Source organism: Ziziphus jujuba, chromosome 7 (genome assembly GCF_031755915.1).
Source record: "Ziziphus jujuba cultivar Dongzao chromosome 7, ASM3175591v1".
NCBI classification, from domain to species: Eukaryota; Viridiplantae; Streptophyta; class Magnoliopsida; order Rosales; family Rhamnaceae; genus Ziziphus; species Ziziphus jujuba.
Genome location: NC_083385.1, coordinates 7,181,808 through 7,201,784, shown reverse-complemented (window position 1 = coordinate 7,201,784; position 19,977 = coordinate 7,181,808). Strand labels below are relative to the sequence as shown.

General features: G+C 33.1%; 2 protein-coding genes across 3 annotated transcripts; one reads left to right on the top strand and one right to left on the bottom strand.

Annotated features, from left to right (window-relative positions):
• Positions 1–5,077: 5,077 nt before the first annotated feature.
• Positions 5,078–9,876, bottom strand: LOC107423461 (probable methyltransferase PMT24). Of its 2 annotated transcripts, XM_060818998.1 has the most exons (10): positions 9,757–9,876; positions 7,990–9,122; positions 7,759–7,908; positions 7,548–7,646; positions 7,053–7,323; positions 6,805–6,915; positions 6,483–6,657; positions 6,078–6,347; positions 5,757–5,951; positions 5,078–5,631 (listed from the first exon to the last, which is right to left on the bottom strand). In XM_060818998.1, the coding sequence occupies exons 2-10, from the start codon at positions 9,088–9,090 to the stop codon at positions 5,403–5,405; spliced, it is 2,601 nt and encodes an 866-aa protein (XP_060674981.1). In that variant the 5' UTR covers positions 9,091–9,122; positions 9,757–9,876; the 3' UTR covers positions 5,078–5,402. The 2 variants fall into 2 exon arrangements, with proteins under 2 accessions (XP_060674981.1, XP_015888516.3); XM_016033030.4 differs by lacking the exon at positions 7,548–7,646.
• A 5,905-nt stretch (positions 9,877–15,781) lies between these two features.
• On the top strand, positions 15,782–18,873 carry LOC107423441 (magnesium dechelatase SGRL, chloroplastic). The gene is made up of 5 exons (XM_016032994.4): positions 15,782–16,122; positions 17,192–17,368; positions 17,606–17,764; positions 18,197–18,343; positions 18,481–18,873. The coding sequence occupies exons 1-5, from the start codon at positions 15,970–15,972 to the stop codon at positions 18,598–18,600; spliced, it is 756 nt and encodes a 251-aa protein (XP_015888480.3). The 5' UTR covers positions 15,782–15,969; the 3' UTR covers positions 18,601–18,873.
• Positions 18,874–19,977: the final 1,104 nt, after the last annotated feature.

The window sequence follows — 19,977 nt, the reverse complement described above, 5'->3', positions numbered from 1 at the left end:
TCCCGGAATTTTCGGGGAAAAACGGGACGGTGCACCGCGGTTTCGGGGATGGGCGGGGCAAATTGACGCATTGATGGTCCAGCACGCCCTCACCAGCGGGGGTTCCAGGAAAAGTGGCATGCCATCACGAAGTCAGCAGGTCATGAGCTGCTCATCTGATAGGTGGGAGTGTGCAGGGAGCAAAACACTTTGAATATAAAACCAACACGGGGTTGGTTAAGTTGAAACCACAGGCGAATTTGCATTAAGCCCTTGGGATGCCCCCTCAATTTATCACTTTTTTAACATTTTAATAGGTTAATTTTTTTAATTACATAATTATACTAAAATTTAGATATGTACCCCCAATTTATGATATCTTACCCAGTATTCACTCATTTTCTTATAAAATTTAATTTTTCCTTTTTAGCTAGATGAATGTCTAATTCAATATCAAATACTATATTATTATTATTTTTTTCTCTGAAAATACTATATTATTAAATATTGTAAAAATACTTATTTTACATGTAAGCCTATAATTTTTTTTATTTGAGAAAAAATATCTAAGATAATAGTTGAATAAAAAATATAAATTATTATTATTATTTTTTTTTTTTGAAAAAAAAAATTGTTTACAATGGTACCTCTCGGACTGAATTTTCTGGATCCGCCATTTGAACAGACTACAATTTCAAACCTGATAAAAAATGGAGGTTCGAATTAAAATAACTCTTGTTGAAAATGTGATTTTGGAAACCACCCCTAGAAGGTGGTGGAAGATCAACACAGACGCTGCCTTCTCCAATGGCCAGGCCGGCCTTGCTTCTACTCTTTCTTGCCTCAAGGTGCACCTTTTGTGAGTCTCCGCTGGAAGCAGAACTAAAAGCCATGCTATGGGCAGCGAATGTAGCAGCAGAAAAGAACATCACAAGCATAGAGGACCCTACAGGATGGAATACTAGATATGACCATTACTCTTCGTTCTTTGTTCTCTTCTAATAGCTGGAAGATATGTTAGGATTCTAGGGAGGCTAATTGTCTGGCAGACCTTGTGACCAAAAAAGCTTTGTATGAAGAACTGTGTTTTGATTTAGATAGCTTCTGTTTTGAATCCCTTCCAAAGGATATTTGGATGTCTAGCTGCTGACTGGCTTAGTTCCGGCTTTAGGTTTGTAAGCTTTCCTCCTGTTGGAGGCTTTTGTGTTTTTCTCTGGAATGAATTATGCCTTTTATCAAAAAAAAAACAAAAAAAAAAAAAAAAAAAACTCTTGTTGAAAATGGAAAAACCTTTAATCCGTATCCAATGTATCAACAAAGCAGGAGGGACCTAAACAAATAGCGGGTCTTTGCCTGCAACCTAGATGGCAGTATAAATAGGTGATGGATTCTCCAATATCCGAGTTCTATTTCCACGATTTTCATTTAGTGACTTTGGCATCGGAGAGGAAGAGAGGACATGGAAGGATTAAAACACGCAAGGTTGATCATAAATTAACGTATACCGTAAAACCAACTTGACCCAAGAGTTCAAGTTGTTGTCTGTAGACCTTATATGATTGACCTGCAACTTTCTCTTTATATTTTCATAAGGGATTCCAATTTATACTTGTTTCGCCAATCCCTTTTTTGTTGACGGACACATAAAATTAATAAGGGTCATTGGCCGGAATCAAAATGCAAATTTCAGAGCATGGTATCGGTTACTACTCAGCTGAACTATTTCCCCAGAAGCATGGACATAATTGGACGAACTATGAAGCATCCGAGTTAAAAAAAGTTTAACCATAGAAAAATTAAAAATTCCTTTTATTCTTTTTTATTTCTCATTACTCGGTGCACATCAAGCCCAGCAATCGCAAAAAGCCACCTTTTGCTCTATTCTGTTAGGTTTCTTCTAAAGTTTTGGCCCCCCTAATCTCTTTATGATAAAATTGTAAGAACAGGGAAATTAATTCCGTTGCTGCAGACTTTGAAACTAACGCCCAAATTCTTACTTAGCAGAACAAAGTTGGGAATAACAATATAATAAGAAGGCAAACACCAGAGAAAGAAATGAACAGAAAATAATTAGCTAAATTCACTTACTTGAAGTTGCTGGTCTACAACTTCTTACAAGCTAATATTTCAAATTATGAGTCACATGTAAGAAACTAAATTGTAAAAGAAATCAAGACAATGCTATAAATGGTAAGTATGAATATTTTTGTTTGAACGGAAAATTCAGATTGATACACAAAATTTCGTCCTAAAAAATAAAAAAATAAAAAAGATTAATGCACAACATTTTATATATATATAAAATTGGTAATAGGATCTATTGATCACATTATCGCACTAATCACCAAAGAAGTTCTATTTTTATCTAATCATTTTTTGTATCCATCCAGTTCAGATGATGAATCTAGTCACTTATCTTTACAAGAAACTTTATATATCCGCAGACCATTCCAAGTACCAGAAATCTACAAGAGGGCATGATTCTGTTGATATATACCATAAGCACATCAGACCCGTACTTATGAACCGCTGTAAGATTACAAAATTCTTCATGCTGTCCTCTCAATCAGATTACAAAATGCATATATATATATATATATATATGCAATTTTAGAGGATTACTTTTGCACTTTCAGCAGCGGAGAGAAAATCCAAATCAGAGCTCCTTATGGGGCGATTAGCTAGACTTTTCCGTCCGACGAATAAGGAAGTTTTCTATTAGCTTCTACGGCTTTTGAAGACGATTTAGTTACAGAATTGGTACCTTTGGAAGGGGAAGAGGAAGGAGTTGGAAGCTTCTTAGGCAGCATCTGTTCCCAATACTCCTTAGGCAATCTTGAACCCTCAGAGAGAACAATAAAAGCAAGAAGAGTGAAGAGCAAGCACTTGTGCCTCCAAGAACCTAACATGGTCGAGAGAATCGAGTACTACACAAAGAATGGCCACGAGGGGGAAGGGTCCTTTAACTTCCAAAAGATAGCAGCTTTAGAGAGTGTGTGGTAGCAGACATGTTGAGTAATGTATGGAGACTGCCAACTAGGTTTGTTAGAGGAAAGGTATGTCAATGGCAGACAAAGCATCATTTGATAATTCTAAAACTGTTGAGCAGCTCATGTTGTGAAAACTATCTCTTTTGTCTATTTGAACTAGAATCTGTTTAGTGGAAAGTGAGGAATTTGTGGGATCTAATTTATTCCCGATTGGACCCCCTTAATTGGGAAATTTAAATGTTTAATATTAGTGGGTCTGGTAAGAAATCCTTGTTGTCAGTGTTTGTTCAAGTGGGTATATATTAATAAATAATTCTACATAAACATAAATATGCCATCATATCATCTATATGACATGATGCACCATATATATGCATCTTCTTGGCTTCACAAATCTACGTATATCATAATGAATTAAATTATATGTGCATATTAATCTATTAAATTCAATATGTATATAGTTTGATGGTCATGGGGCGAGTTACATATATCATGGAAAATATAATAACCATCATCAGTAACGCCCTCTAAACCTATGGTCGGAAAGAAAGCCCTCTAAATCCTAGCATTATGATTCTTATACTTCAATCATGCAAACATGAGGAGAGTTCTCTTTTCATTATTTGCACATAGCTCAGAAGCCAAACAAGTCTAACTAAGAAAAAGGATATAAAATTTTCTAAAGGAGTCCAAAGAAAGCATCCTGACACTTTTGTACGCTATTTTGCCAACAAAAAGCTAGTTTTACAACAAAAAGATAACGCCTATCAATGGTGTCAGTGAGGTAACTAATAATATTATAATTAGAAAGGCTGGTGATCGATCAGGGCACCGAGTTCCTTAGTTAATGGGGCACCCCCTGTTAAAATTTCTCAGTTCTAGCAACAAATTCAATTATATCATAGCCATTGCGTAGTCTTAGCTTTTTTTCATTATGAAATATAAACAAAACATATGAAGGTCCAAATCATTGGCTGAAACTGAAAGTCTCACTTCCAAATCTTCCTGACATTTTTATGTAGTCAAATAGAGCAAGTCATCGAAGAGAAAGTAGCCGCTTGTGGGATATAAAAATATGAAGAACATGCGTGGCTGAAAATTATAAAATTGTAGTAAAGTATGGAAGAATGTCGGATGAAAGATAAATATTTTGAATTATGCAAGGCTTATTTGGGAAAAAAAGAGTTGGAAGAAGATGGACAGTGCACATCGTTCTAAGTGGTAGGGTCCAAATTCTCACTCATAAGTGCTCTATGTCTAATTGATCACTAATTTTATCCCTTAGAAAACTAATTTATGAAATTACATAGCATTAAAACCATCAGCAAACTAATTTTTCATTTTCCCTTGATCTGCATGCACAAAAATCGATGAATACTAATTTCCTATCTCAATCTATGCTAAGCGATGACCGGTTGAAATTTAGAATCTATGAGGGGCAAAAAAATTTAAAGAAAAAATGTAAAAGATGGTAAAATTTGAGTATATTGAACAGTATTAGGAGACAATATATTAAAGTTAATGAAATGATAATTTAAATTTAAACAAAGCGATTGTGATGGTTATCAACAATAAAGTCAGATTGGCAATAGGATTTGCTAGTCAGTAAATCTTCTTCAAAGTTCTACTGTCGGACCCCTTTTTTGGCACTTCGAAAGATTTTTTATCCAGCCTGTGTTTATCTAAAGTGACATTGACCAGCGACCATAGACATGTTTATATAGTTATAGAGATATAAATATTGTGCAAAGGGAAAACCGTACAACCAAGCACATGCTTTCTAATTTAAACTAATACGGCTACCATAAATTAAGAAACTCTAGGTCAGAGAATATATGTGTATTCTTGAGCTATTGCTGGATTTTCTGGTCAAAGGAACATTTTCAGATATGTTCATTCCGCAAAAGGGATAAAAGCATGATCCCTTTATCTCTCGTTTTAGCATGATGTTACCTCTATACCACCACATTACAAGGCAGCAAATGCTGGCTCATGCGGCTGATAAAAGAGAACTAGCAGAGAGAAAAAGCTGCGATTTAACAAGATTACTGCAATTTTTTTTTATTTTTTTTTTCGGTAGTAAGATGAATTACAAAAACAAAAACATGTTCTCTTAAACCGAGAGTGAATTTGATTAATTTTTTTTATAATGTTAATATAAGAATACAACAGAAATTCTTGGCTCAATTCCACTAATTTGAGAGGGAATTGCTATTGTGGAAAAAAAGTAAAAGAAATAAAATGACAAAAAGAAAGGGGGAGTATGAAGAGCTTAAGCGCTTCTGAAAGAATAACCAACTACATTTGATTTACATATGCCAAAAGAGAATATAACTATCGCATCCTTAAATTAAAATGCTTAAGCAACCAAAATTATCAGATACTAAATAAGCCTACATCAGCAGCCTCATACGGTCATTGAGAGCGTCTTGCTCAAGCAATTGCTGATGCAAGTGTTTCTGATTCTGCGGGACGCCAAAATGTCTTCTGAACACAGAGCAAGCCTTCCTTGTCCTTCGAAAATATTAATTGGACATCCCATTTCAGAGATTTAACTATACTCTCCAACTCATTTATGGTTTCTGCATTGTCACGTACAATTAGCTTTCCTTCTGGCCTCAGAATCCTATCAACCTCTGCCATCACTGCCACCAAGTTGCACCTGTTGCCAGAATATCATATTCAAATTGAATCAGGAGGATCATTGCGGATGTCTCTAGAGAATCAGATAGTGCAGAATATTTAGGTTGGCTACGTAAAACAGTGGAAATGCTAGATAATAGAAACCTCTTTTTAAGGTCTGCAAATAGATGGTCTGCATGGAGAAGATCATAAGTTCTGGGGTAGGTACTGAATGATTCACACCAATCATGATACATTCCAGTTAAACCACGTTCAAAGATTATCGGGAGTGTATCAGGATTGTCAATCGGAACCACGTTCATAATCCACACTTTCAAGTCTTTCAGTGCTGCAGCAAACCTGAAAGTATAAATACAAGGAAAAAGTAATCAGATGGTAAGGGAGGAAATGGCATCCAATCTCAAGATCAAGTTTCCAATAAATGAGGACCAGTAAAAAGACTAGAAATTATAATGAATTGCTTACCCTCCATATACGGCTCTCATGTCCATGATATTCCTCACAGAAGACCAGTTGATTCCCAACCCATTTAAATATGACTCAGAGACAACATTTTTCCAATGCTTGTAATCAGCAGTGAAATCTTCCGGAGCAGCTTTGCCGTAGACCCCACGCTGAGACTTCAACCAATAAGGCGGTTTCTCCAACCTTGAAGGCCATTGTGCAGGCCAATTAGAACCACGTTTTGATGCATCCTCTGGCACTTTGTGTATGCATGGCTCCAGCGGTACATTCCTGATGTCACATACAAAAGAACATATTGTATGATATTTCTTTGCAGACTTCTCACAGAAACAGTTGTTCTAGTAAGTAGGGACTACTGATTAGATAACAAAAAGCAATGTCTTAAAACATGCACAAAAGAAGTACCAGGCTGCATCTGGATCATCAGAATCACTGCAAAGAGGAGGCTCTTGTTTTCGTCTGTTGTTATAGCAGTCATTGGAAGTTGGTTTTCTATAAAATGCTGCAGCAACATCATTCAGTTTGTCCTTTCTAATCACCACCAGATCCCAGCACATTGATTTTGTTAGTTCCGTCATCGCTGACATTGTTTATGACAATAGAGAGAGAGAGAGAGAGAGAGGGACATAGACACAGAAACAGATCAGAAACAGAAAGCATGTCAGCAGAATTCCATAAAATCCTCTCTCTCTTCAGAGCAACAAGCATTGGATGACAAGTATTTTACCTTTCCAAATGCCAACATCTTCAGGAAGCTTCTGGTAAACCGGAGTGGCAGACCAAACAAAGTAACCACCAGGTCTTAATAACCGGTCCAATTCCAAAAGAAGTTTACCGCCTGTATTGCATTTCAAATTATACCTCTTTGAGTGTGGAAAACATATATGTGTGTATGTGTGTCTCCAACAACAAGAGGGGGGAAAAAAAAAAAAAAAAAAAAAAAAAAAAAAATCCTAAAACAGATGCACATGTCACCTTCAAGATGCCAAGGAACCCTACAACGCGCACAATGGACAACATCAAAGACAGCGCTTGGAAAGGGTAATCTCTTGGTGCCCATAACAGCTGATATAGCAGGAATTCCCCTTTCAAGTGCAAATTGTACTTGGGCTTCATGTTCATCCTTTGGAGCAAATGACATTGCAAGAACATCTCTTTCAAATAGAAATCCCCCGAAACTGGCCACCCCACACCCAACATCCAAAATCACACGGCTTCTTTTACCCCATGCTATATTTGGAAGAGACTGCAGAACCAAGATGGATATCCATATTATGCTTTATTTATAACAAGAGCTAGAACAACAAATACTGCTTTCAGAAATGAAACCTCAAACCATTAAGGTAAGCTTGCTGCATTGAATAAGCATTTAACAATAGGAACTGCAAAAGTAAAAAGAAAATATACATATTTATAAATTAACTAGAAAAATTAATCAAAAAAGGCCTGTAGTAGTTGGTGGGAAACTACATGGCATGCATAGATTACATATGCTCCATTCCCTGATTTCTGCACATTGCTATTACAAGTTATGACATTACACTCATATGTGCAATGAGAAATATATTCCTGCAAAATTTTCAGAAAATGGATTTTTGTAAACTTGTGAAATAAGTAACATTTATGAAATCAGTTGTCCCCAGAAAATTTACAGAGAATAAAAAACATGACAGGAACTTACTTTTTGAATGAAATCAATGTAGTGAAGAGCACCATTCTTGAACTGAGTTCCACCACCAGGGAAAATAAGGTATTCACCACTTACTTTTACCCAATTCTGGTGCCCCTTAACCACTGCAAGTTTGGTGTTAGGAACATTATTGTACCATATCTGCAAAACGGACCAAAAGAATAAATTTCAATCTTAAGCAAGCCACAAATAGTTTTTTACTTAAAAGGGTAGTAAACATACCTTGTCCCTACTTGCCGGCCACTTAACCGGGCTTTTATATCCTTCAGGTAGAGAAACAAGACAGGTGGGACCTTCATCAGGACAGTGCCTTTCTCGATGTTGATAGTGACTTCGACTTGGAAGCTTTTTGATAGCTTGCCAATTATCAAGACAAGGGATGTAGTCTGGCCCAGCAGTGACATTACAGATTTTCCATGTGTGCCCATTCAGGGACTTGGATATTGAAGTCTGTAGCAATTCCTTCTCATTCTGTGATTCTGTGGCTTGAGTTGACCATGCATCATTTTGAGTATTAGTCTCCTTCAAAAGTTCTGATTGGGCTCCAGCAGAGAAATTATCAATTGAAGCCTCACTCTTTTCCTGGCTATCGTTGGTATTCTCACCATCATTTTGTTCTGAATCCTGATTTTGCTCAAGCTTTTCTTCTGTAAGACTAATTGCCTTGTTTCTCTGCTTTGATTCATCATCATTCTCTTCTCTCTCCAATTTTTTCTCATCATCATTCTCCTCTCTCTCCAATTTTTTCTCATCCTGTTCAGTGTCAGACTCACTTTTATCCGATCTCTTCTCTGATTCTGACTGCTCATTTTCATTTGTTTCTCCAGCTTCGGAATTTGAGTTCCCATTTTTGTCTTCATCCCAATCATTTTCAGATTCTTTCTTCTGTCCATCTTCAGAGTTTTCCCCAGCTGATTTCTCAGAATCATTTTGAGATTCAGTCTCAACCTCAGATTGCTCCTTTAAAGCAAATTCTTCCTGGTTTTCCTCAGACGTATTTGAAGTCTCATGTTCTTCAACATTTTGGATTTCCGAATTGCGAGAATCACCAGCACCACCATCATCATTTGTTGCATCCTCTGGTAAATCGCCAGAAGTGTCTTCAAATTGCTTTGAATTCGTATCAGCTAAAACTTGCCGTTTTACCTTATTTATGGTCTCTTGGGACGGCAAGTCTTGATTCTGAACCGGAACAACGGATGACATTAACATCCAAACACCGACTAAACAAAATGCAACAAACACCACTACCGAGACTGTTGAACAACAACTGGATGGCTTCCTCCCATCAGCTCGGGAATACTTACCTAAAGCCATGGTCATAAGGTACAGATACCCCCTATTTCTACAAACACCTGCAAAGCCCAGTAATGAATAACTCTCTATCCAGCTATACCATAAGTGAAAAAACTTTTCCACAAATGAAACAACAATTTTGAGAGCAGCCCTCCCTACTTAATAATGTTTTCCTTATGAACTTCAATTTATCAATAATTCAATATCGTATATAGATCTTCTTTTTCTTTTTCCTTTTCTAATTCTTTTTTTTTTTTATTCCAATTTAAGTCGTTATTTTCAAGAAGCATGATGAGGACAATACTTTCATAATAACGGGGCAATAAAAAATGACAATAATAATAATAATCAATTAGCTTTACTCTATAGAGAGAGAGAGAACCAGATCCATCGTCATAATAAGAAAGAACCCAAAAACTTTCAGCACAAAGATACCGAATTTTCGATTTAAAATTCAACTACGAAGTGCTTTTCACTGCTAATAGAGGATTACTAAAACTTATGTTATAAAAAAAATATTAAAAGAAAAAAACGCAATAAACAGAATGAGAAAAACAAGAAGAGTGTATAGAGAAGATTGCAGCATCTGCGCCTGGTAAAAGTTTGAAACTTTCTAATTTCTTTGAATTCGCAAGAAGCGACTGACAAAACAAGATCTGGGAAGTGGGATTCATATAAGTTAGAGGTTTTTACCTGGCAGAGAGAACTGTCAGAAGCTTGTGCTTACTCCATTTCCTTTGCTCAAAGTAGCGGAGAGATCAGCTGAGTCTTTATAGCAGCTATCTTTGTCAATTTACTGTAAAGGAAAATAAGACATATAATAGCGCGTAGAGAGAGATAAATTTAACTTTTAAATTATGATATTTACCAATTAAGGTGGAGATCTAAATAAATAGTCAAACAAGCATAGTAAACTTAAACAAAAGCTGGGTTCGAGCCTCACCAGCAAAAACAATAAGACATATAATAGCGCGTAGAGAGAGATAAATTTAACTTTTAAATTATGATATTTATCAATTATAAAGTGTTTAGATAATTAAAATTAATGAAAATTTAAAATTTTTAAAAGAAATGAAATTTTTTATTGTTTATTTGGATAGTTTAAAAAAAAAAATTTATGCATCCAGTAAAAAATAAATTTTATAATATAAAAAGATAATAGGGAAAATGAAACCTTTCAAAAAAATATCATTTTAAAATTTTTTGAAAATTTAATTTTATATTTTTTTTAAATATAATTTTATATTTATTTAATTATTTATAAATTAAATTTTATTTTATAATTAATCAAATATTAAAAAAAATTTTAAAAAAATATATTTTTTAGAAAATAAATTTCAAAAAAACTAATTCTCTCATAAATCAATTTCCTTCTATATATATATATATATATATATTTTTTATCAAATGCTTCATTAAATGGAGATCTAAATAAATAGTCAAACAAGCATAATAAACTTAAAACAAAACATGATTACCACACAAAATTTACAACATAGTGGTACTAGGAAAAACTGGGGGCTGTTTGGTTATTTTCTTTCAGAGATTTGGCATGGCCCATTAAAAGTCTGTCAGCAATTCCCACTACGATCAGGAACGGCTTGCTGCTGCCACTAAATGTGAACGTAAAATATCAATTTCCACAGTCAAAGATACCGATATTTTTATGCTAACTTCTATGCTGACATATAAATAAATATTATTTTTATGCTATTTTTGTTCCAAACAATTATAATAAAAAAATTATATTTATTCACTATTGTATGTCGCACTATATTCCATTTATATATATATATATATAAAATAAAAACAGTTTACAAGTATTTAGATGTCATGTGTGTATAAAAATTATATAAATATTGAATTTATTGTAATGTAGAATAGTAACAATCATTATAGATGATATATATCATTTTTGTTATAATATTCCTGTTCATGCAAAATTTGTTAATAAGTGAGATCCGAAAGGCATATAAGGGTCGAAATTAATAATTACTAATTAAATTTTAAAATATATATTTTTAATATTCTATTATAATTATAACTGAGGTGTTTTGGGTAAAGATTTTGAAGCCAACTTGCATTTAGAAGGAAAATGAACCTCATAATGTGCGGGTGATGGTGATGTCCATCATGCATTATGAAGATGCACCGACACCTACTCACTACCTTTTGTAAAGTAAGGCCCACGCAGAAATCACTCTTTTTTTTAGTCCAATAAACAATTGAGTGTGATGGCGTTGGGTCTCGCCTACCACAGCAAAGAGGACCCATGTGATCGTTTCGTGCTCACTAAAAACGTTGAGGTGGACAAAATCCGAAAACATCAGTTTAACTTTAATTCTGACCGACAATTTAGTTGAGTTAATTTCGATTCCAAGAGGTAATTTTACTTTAAATTTTTATTTTTTAAATTTAATTTCTTTTTCTTTTTCTTTTTTGAATGGTAATTTAGTTTTTTTATTTTTTATTTCCTTTATGGAGAAAATTTTTATATAAGTTAAACCGGATTAATAAAGTAAAATCAAATGATAATGGAACCGCATGATCTCTTCTCATAAAAATTATGATCCAAATCATATAATTATTTTGGACCTTAATAAGTATAGGAGATAAGAAAAAATACTGTATATACGCCTCACCAAAATGATAACACAGGTATATTTATATTATCTTTTTTGACGTTTTATTAAAATTTAATTATTTGTAATATGCTGTTTGTTAGTTTTAATAACAAATTTAATTATAAAAAATCTAGATTTAATAAATTGTGGATTTAATTATAAAAATTTCTAAATTTTTTAATTATAGTTTGTTTTTGAAAATTAATAATCTATTGAAGAAATCCTCTGTGTTAGGCTGTTAGGGAACTCTGATATTCAATCAAATCTCATCCTCCTTGTATGAAAACGTTAAAGTTTTATTAGGTCCATAAGATGATTTTTCGTAAAATAATAACAAAAAATTCCATACAAATTTTTTTTTCTGACAAATATTCTTAACTTTTTCAATTAATATAAACTAATAGTCCAAATTAATCTTTTTAGTAAACTATAAATGTCTTCCTTCCCCCCCCCCCCCCCCCAAAAAAAAAAAAAAAAAAAAACTTTAAATATTTTATATTCATATCCAAACACACACCTTTTACATCCTATAAGTAATTTACTTACCAAAACAATCTCTCTCTCCTTGTAAAGTTATCAACCATCGATCAAGCAGGGTCTCCTTTTCGCTCTTCATCTTAGTTTCACTTGCTGCATCTTTGAGAGTGACTCAAAATTGGCTATTGATGGTCTTCACTCTGATTAAAGTTTGCCCTCTTTTTGAGGATATTAAATTTTTAGCTCATTCTTTTACTTCTGTTTCTCTTGTTTTTACACATCGTGAAGTTAATTGTGCAGCGCATACAATTGCTAAGTTTCATTAAGGTGTACTGTTCCTTTTTTTGGGGTGAGGTGGGTTCAAGTTGGATATGTCCTTACCTTAAGCTGATCTACACTGTTTCATAATTTCAATGAAATTATCTTCTTCTTTTTTTTTTAAAGAAAAAAAGTAATCAACCTATGTTTCTAACCAGATGTTTCAGATTTTCTCTTCTTTATTTGGATATTAAATTTTACAGCGAAACCAAATAATGACCAAATTTTATCTCTCCTTTACCCCTGTCCATCTTTTTTTTTTTTTTTTTTCAATTATAAACCCAAAACTATTCTTTGTTTAAAAAGAATAAATAAACTATTCGATTCTCTTTTTATTTGTCAATAAAGGTAGCAAAACGTCTATCAAAACGTGGAATTTTCATTCTTAACAATGACAAAGCATCAATTGCAAAGTTTGATTGAAATGAATTATATATTTTGAAATTATTTTTGACCTTGTCACATGTGATCAACCAGTTTTTTACTCTTGATTTAAACACGACATTTAATAGTACAGTAGTTATTTTTGTGGCTTAATTTTTTGATGTTTTGGAGAGTATTAATATTTGGCTTGCATTATAAAACAGGGAAGCACATAGATGACAAAAATATGTTACTCTCTAACAGGGTGTTTGGGAAGTATCAAAATTGAAAGGGAAATTGATTTCTGAAATCTAGTTTCTTGAAAATTATTTTATCTTTTAATCTGTTTGATGAGTAATGAGAAAGTTGAAATTGATAAGTAATTAAATTTAATATTGTATAATAAATTAAGGGTGAATATGTATTTTAAAAAAAATTTAAAACTATTTTCTCTGGGATTTTCAAAATGACACATATATAGATGGAAATAATTTTTCCACATATTTTCCTATATTGGTAGGAATCCAATTTTTTGGGTCCACATTTTTCCAATTTATAGTAAGTATTCAAAAAAAAAAAATTATCACTTTCCCAAAAAAATTAGATTCCCACTAACTTTATTTTTACCCAAACATGCCATAAAAGATAAAAGATAATGGATAAGTTAACCAAGTAATAATATTCAATTAATGGAAGGAGAGAGAAATTTGATTGGAGATTTGTTTTTATATATATATATATATTTTACTTAAAATAGAGAGTGTTTAGAGTATTTGGACATGAGTGTAAGAATATGAAGGATTATAATATAAAACCATTAGGTTATATTAATTGAAATTTAAGCTAGGATCATTTAACAAAAAAATTTTGTATACACCACATAATAATAATAATAATAATAATAATAATAATAATTTATACCTAAACTTCCTAATCTAATTCAATTTCGTTGATTGATAGAGTGCAGCACGGCCAAATCCAAAGCCAAATTAAGTTAGTGCTTTACGACCAAATCCTATGACAATGCAACATTACCAAATTCAAATGTAAATTTTATTCTGTAATTTCATGATGTTTGACTTCAAATATTAGCATAAACTGTATATGAAATATTAGTCCAATTACTATAACCAAATTTTATAAATCTCATGTAAATGAAGCATTAAGCAACCAACTTGATTTTAGTAACTTAGCTTTGATTTGCTAAGACCAAACCGATCTCTAAGCCGACATGATCGTGTTTGGGATTGTATCCGATGTGATTATACTTTTGAATTGAGTTAACATACCAAACGCACTACAAAGTTCGTCAATTTAACACCGATGAGTGACCCAAAGTCAGAACTCGATTTTGTTTACTTTGTGCTGCTCGCCTACTTTATTAATACTTTTCTAATTCTGAAATTTAATGATCTTGATATTACTGTTTCATGATTACATAAAGTATTAGATAGGCTTTTGAAGGGAGAGAAAGAGGGAAAAAAAAAATAATAAAGAAAAATAAAAAAGTGGACCATTTATTTTGGAAGATTATAGTAATTGTCACAAAATTCAAATTCATGTTTCCATCAAATCAGCATGTTACTTTAGTGGTCTAGTTCTTTTTCAATATTAATTTCGGAATTGACATTTCTGCCCAAAATATCTAACAGAACAATTATATGGAATTTGAGACTAACGAATTAACTATTACAAACGCACCAGCACAGTTGTTTTTTACTTTGAAACTCACAAGGAGATTAAGCAACGATTCTACTGCTTTATTTTATTATATTTAAAATTGGAGTTACATTTTTTGTGCATTATTATTATTATTCTTTCAAGATTTATTGTGCTCAAATGGACAAGGTTAATATTTCCAGGGTTACAATTTTGATATAGAGATTGAACATTTTGGAAAGAGGTAAATTGCCAACAATCTTCTTAGGCAGGTTCCCCTTTCGATTCTGTCAAACCCCAAAAAGTAAGAAAAAATATTTTTTTAAAAGATGAAGATGAAGAAGAGGAAGAAGAAGAAGATTATTGGAATAATGGGGTAAGGAGAATATCATCAAAAGGGTCCATGAATAAGAAGATTGGACTAATAGGGTGGGGGGAATATCATCAAAAGGTCCATGAATAAGATCTATGGTTGAATCATAATGGGTTTTTCTGTTCGATCTTTCAAAAAAAAGATAGCATTTTTGGTACCCAACAAGAGAATGAGAATGAGAATAGAGGGAAACGAAACCCCTTGGAAGATCTGTAGGAAGGCCCAATAATGGATCAAAATAATTTTTTTTTTTTTTTTTTGTTCTCCTTGAATAATTAATGTACCTTTTTAATTTTTAAATTCATGTCCTGATTTTTTTTAAAAGCAAAAAAAAAGAAATTCAAGACATTTTTTTATCGCAAAAAAATTCTAGACCTGAAGTATTTATTTTATTTAATATAAAAAGTATATATTTTATTTTATTTTTTTCTATAAAGAGACAAGGTTAATAGATTGCAAAGTATTTATCTATTTGCCAAATAACCAAAAAATTGTATCAACTTCAACAGCAATTTTCTATTGCAGTTAATTGGATTTTCCGATTAACGAATTAGTATATATGCCTACGGGAATAATATTTTTTCATTTATATTATTTTAAATTTATTTATAACAATTTTCTTATAACGAGTTAAAAGAATGAAATTATTACCGAAAAGAAAATCAAATTCGAGTAGGCTAGAGTCTAGAGCCACGGCAGGGTACGGATGGTTCACCCTACTAAGGGCACGTCATCATATTATCCACAAGTTATCAAAAAAATGAAAGCGTACGATGACGTGTCAAAAAGATTAACTCCATTACCAATCACCGAGCACCACTTCTTTCTTCCCTACTCAAAAAAATTATAATTTAATTTAGGGAAGCCAAAAGAATAAAAACAAATATAATTTAAAAAAAAAAAATGTGTGGTGCAAGTGATTTGACATAGATTTGGACTATGTGGGATCTGTGTATCGCAGTCCACGGGCCAGAACTATGAACTTCAATTCTCCACACATTCACGTCTTTCTTCCGAAACAAAGCCTTAGAGAGAGCAACAATGGTGGGTCGTGAAGGATGAAGAGCAAGAAGAGTTGGTTATGCACCTTCCATGGCCTGTCATTGTGCTCATTATGTCTTTATACCATCACCCCAGAGGTACAATACGGACAAGACCAACCTTGTCTCCTCAAAGAGGCCAATGACTTTTCTGCTTTCTTCCTTCGGCAACAATAGAGAATCATATAATACCTTGGTTTCCGGGGTAATGCATTATTCTTCCCTTTCCTCTACTCATGAATCTGTGTAATTCTGTGATGTTTGTAGCACTGGCATTGCTACAATTTATGTTATAATTGAGGGCACTAAGCTGCTTTACGTAATTTGATTTGGCTGATTTTTACGCTAGATTTTGCTTATTATTCTTCACTGGTGTTTCTGAATTTTACCTAAACATAGAAAAGTTGTTCCAGATTTGGCATTTTGTTAGTTCTAATTTAATAGCCGAATCTTTGATTCTCCCCAAATGTATAGATCATACCCATACTAGAAATTACGCATTCTCTTAAAAAGAACGGTTAATTATCATCATTACTTAGCCAAAGAATTCCTTATAATCTCATTTTAACCCATTTTTGCATCTAGTCAAGGTTTTCAAATTATATAATATTGTCTCTGGACTATGCAAACTATATCATATAGAACATCTCTCATCCATGTACACTTTATCACAGGCTTTTCGGAATGAAATGATCTTTTTGATCCCCATTACTAAGATCTTCCTTCTTCATCTTACAATTCTCAGTTAGCCTCTAAGATCTTCCATCTTCATCTTACAATTCTCAGTTAGCCTGTTCTTGCTTTTAGGGCCAACCATTTTATGGTCTCTAGAGATCTATGCAATAGGAGATGTCCACAACCTAACATAGTAAAATCTCTTGATGTCAAAGAGCTTGTAAGCAATTGCCACCTTTACTAATTGTGGGAAGGGTCCATCCGCCATTGACTACACTAAAGTTTCAGTTCATCCTGAAAGCACCAAAGAAAAGTGATTTCATTTATTAATTACAACTTGCCAAGCAAAAGAATTTATCCATTTCCCTTGTTTCCCAAGGAATTTTGAAAGTGAACTTTTAATGTTTTGGTTGTAGATATTAAGAACTAGGACGCATCTGCATACCCCATAAAGATTCAATTCTTTTTATGGTAAACAGAACAATTGATGACAGTTTGCAAACCACATGCTGCTTGTAGCCAGCACAGATGTTGCTCCAATTTGTTAGTTGTAATAGAATTACCTCCAAATAGCATATTAATATATTTTAATTTCCTAGGCTGCTAGACTTCTGACTTCTCCAGTAAGATTTGAAGCTTCAAAGCTGAAAGTTGTTGTCATGGGAGAGCAGATGAATAAGTATGCAGGGATCATCCCAAGAACGTATATTCTATCTCATTGTGACTTCACCGCTAACTTAACCTTAACTATCTCCAATGTCATCAACCTTGAGCAGGTATGCCTTTCAAACTAATCAGTTTTTTTACTGTAAAATTTGTTCTTGACACATTACATATGTGCTAAGTACTAATAGATTAATTTGTTTTAGTTTATGTTTGAGAATCTTCCCTGATGTTAGTAAATTATCTTCTGCTATTATTTATAAAAAATAAAAGTAAAAATAAAAATTTGCAATATGGTTAGTTGCAATACCATTGGACCATTGTGATTGGGTTGTGATTTTCCCTGTCAGTTAAAAGGATGGTACAGCAAGGATGATGTGGTTGCAGAATGGAAAAAGGTCAATGGTGAAATGTGTCTGCATGTTCATTGCTTTGTGAGTGGTCCAAATCTGTTGCTGGAACTAGCTGCGGAATTTAGATACCACATATTCTCAAAAGAACTGCCTTTGGTAAGTGTGTCTTCTAGATATGTGTCGTAATATCCCGTCAATTACTCAATTGTACTGATTAATGGGGCAACTTCAAGAGACCAAATATGAATCCTTCATTTGCAATAAACGTTGAAAAAGTCATGTTATCCCTAATATAACCATTCAAAAATCAATGTTGCTATTTCATAATTTGATACAAAGTATAAATGGTGTTCTTTGCATATTAAATCTCTATCAATGACTAGCCATGGGTGTTTAGATTCTCAACTTTTGAAAGTTTGGTGTGCTTGGCATAAAGAAAATATTAATATTGGAGTATTCTTTTCACGGTTCTACAATTCTGATTATTCACATATATTACAAAATGATCATTTTGTTGAATGCTAGAGGTGATTGTAATGTTTTGAATAACTGATACATGGCTAGCATACTTGTTTTCATGCAATTCAGGTACTTAAAGCTGTACTACATGGAGATTCAATGCTATTTTCACAGCATCCTGAGCTACTAGATTGTTTGGTTCGTGTCTATTTTCATTCTAGTTTGCCCAAATACAATAGAATGGAATGTTGGGGACCTCTCAGAGACGCCGTAGAGGTAAAAGTTAGCGCACTACATTGATGTAATTGAATTACTAAGGTGTTCAAAGCTAAAAACATGCATGCCTTAAATTTCATAGATACCTTGTTTTGTATTTGTTGAGAATCGAGTTTTCATTTCTTTATCATTTTCAGGGAAGACAAGGGGACCGTATTCAAAGATTATTAGCAGCAAGCAAAGATGGATCCCGGCCGGCCAACAAATTGGGAAGCCCAAAATCCATCTTTCAAGCTCTTTTTGCCTTTCTTCTTTAAGATCCATTGCATACACAAACATAATCTGAAAGTAAAAAATTGTTCAAGACTCAAAGACTGCAACTACCAGGTGCCAGAGGCTGAATAGGAATCAGCTTTGGTAGGTCAAACATGAAACATTTCTTAAGGAAGACACAAAAACCAAAAGCTTACTCTGCTCTTGAATAAGAATTGTTTGCGAGTCATTTTATTCTTTTATTCATTTTGAAATATTGACTCACAATTCTTGTGCAACTATGAGTTACTCTATGGCTAATGGTTAATTGCTTTGTATGTCTTTTGATTCTTGTTTTCTGCACTACTGTTAAAAGAGAGAATTACACTTTTTTATAAAAATTTGCACAAAATTTTCAAAATCGTAATTAAGGTGGAGGATTATGGAGATGTGTTTCCCATAAAAATACTTTAGTATGTTCAATCATCTCCCAGAGAGAAGTTAAAGTTTTTGGGCTTAAACATAGCTTAATGAAAGTCGTCAACGAAGAGATTTGATCTTGTTGGGCCTAATCTGTTTGAAAGAGGACCTCTCAGTACTGTTCAAGAATAATGGGCTTCAAGCTGGAATGGTTCACTGGCAGGCTGGGAGCTGTCCCATCCAACCGCATCATGATTTCTTTCTTAATTAAAAAAAAGAACGTTACGGTGGAGTTGTTTTTTTTTTTTCATCAAATAATAATAATATTGTTTTCTTACCTCAGGAGCCGTAACAGGGGTTTTGTAAACATACCAATTTGATATACAAATTATATATATATATATATATATATATCCTTTAGTCTATACTATAACTAAGACGGGCTCCCAAGTTTTGGTCATATTTTACTGTTCAAAATGGTTCTAAAACGACTATTTTTCGTGCGTTTTGGCTTTTCTTTTCCTTGTTTTTTACTTTTTTTTATTTTATAATTTCATTTATCCAAATCTATCCTCTATACTGGTGAGATCCACATTTTATGCTTTTTTTTTTATTTTGCCATACAGGTGTCAGGGGTTGTGGTATGGCATGCATTATGGTTATGATGACTTACAGTATGGTAAGGATAGAGTTAGTGTACTTTATACAAAATTCTGGACTTCATTATTGTACTTCAAAAAAGACTTTGCCTTACCATGTAAGTAAAGATTTTGATTTATAATATTTTAAAGCCTATTTCCTTGGTTTTCAGTATTTAAATGCCATTGGCTTTTTTTCTTTTCTATTTTTTTTTCAGCTTTTCTCTCCCCCTACTCTCTTTATCAGTGACGACAAAGAACCTGAGGATTGTGTTATTCACTACAAAATTGGTAACTTTAATTTTTTCCATTCCTTTGTCTTATTACTTAATTTCCTCGTGCATTTCAATTCTTTTGTGAGTTCATGAATTTCATTGTGCATGG

Excerpts from the sequence above, each read along its gene's own strand:
- LOC107423441 (XM_016032994.4), top strand. The coding sequence starts at position 15,970 with ATGGCCTGTCATTGTGCTCATTATGTCTTTATACCATCACCCCAGAGG. Across the intron at positions 17,369-17,605 it reads ATGTCATCAACCTTGAGCAG|TTAAAAGGATGGTACAGCAA; the intron begins GTATGCCTTTCA and ends TTTCCCTGTCAG. Across the intron at positions 17,765-18,196 it reads TCTCAAAAGAACTGCCTTTG|GTACTTAAAGCTGTACTACA; the intron begins GTAAGTGTGTCT and ends CATGCAATTCAG.
- LOC107423461 (XM_060818998.1), bottom strand. The coding sequence starts at position 9,090 with ATGACCATGGCTTTAGGTAAGTATTCCCGAGCTGATGGGAGGAAGCCA. Across the intron at positions 6,658-6,804 it reads AGATGTTGGCATTTGGAAAG|CGATGACGGAACTAACAAAA; the intron begins GTAAAATACTTG and ends AAACAATGTCAG. Across the intron at positions 5,632-5,756 it reads TTTGCAGACCTTAAAAAGAG|GTGCAACTTGGTGGCAGTGA; the intron begins GTTTCTATTATC and ends TTCTGGCAACAG.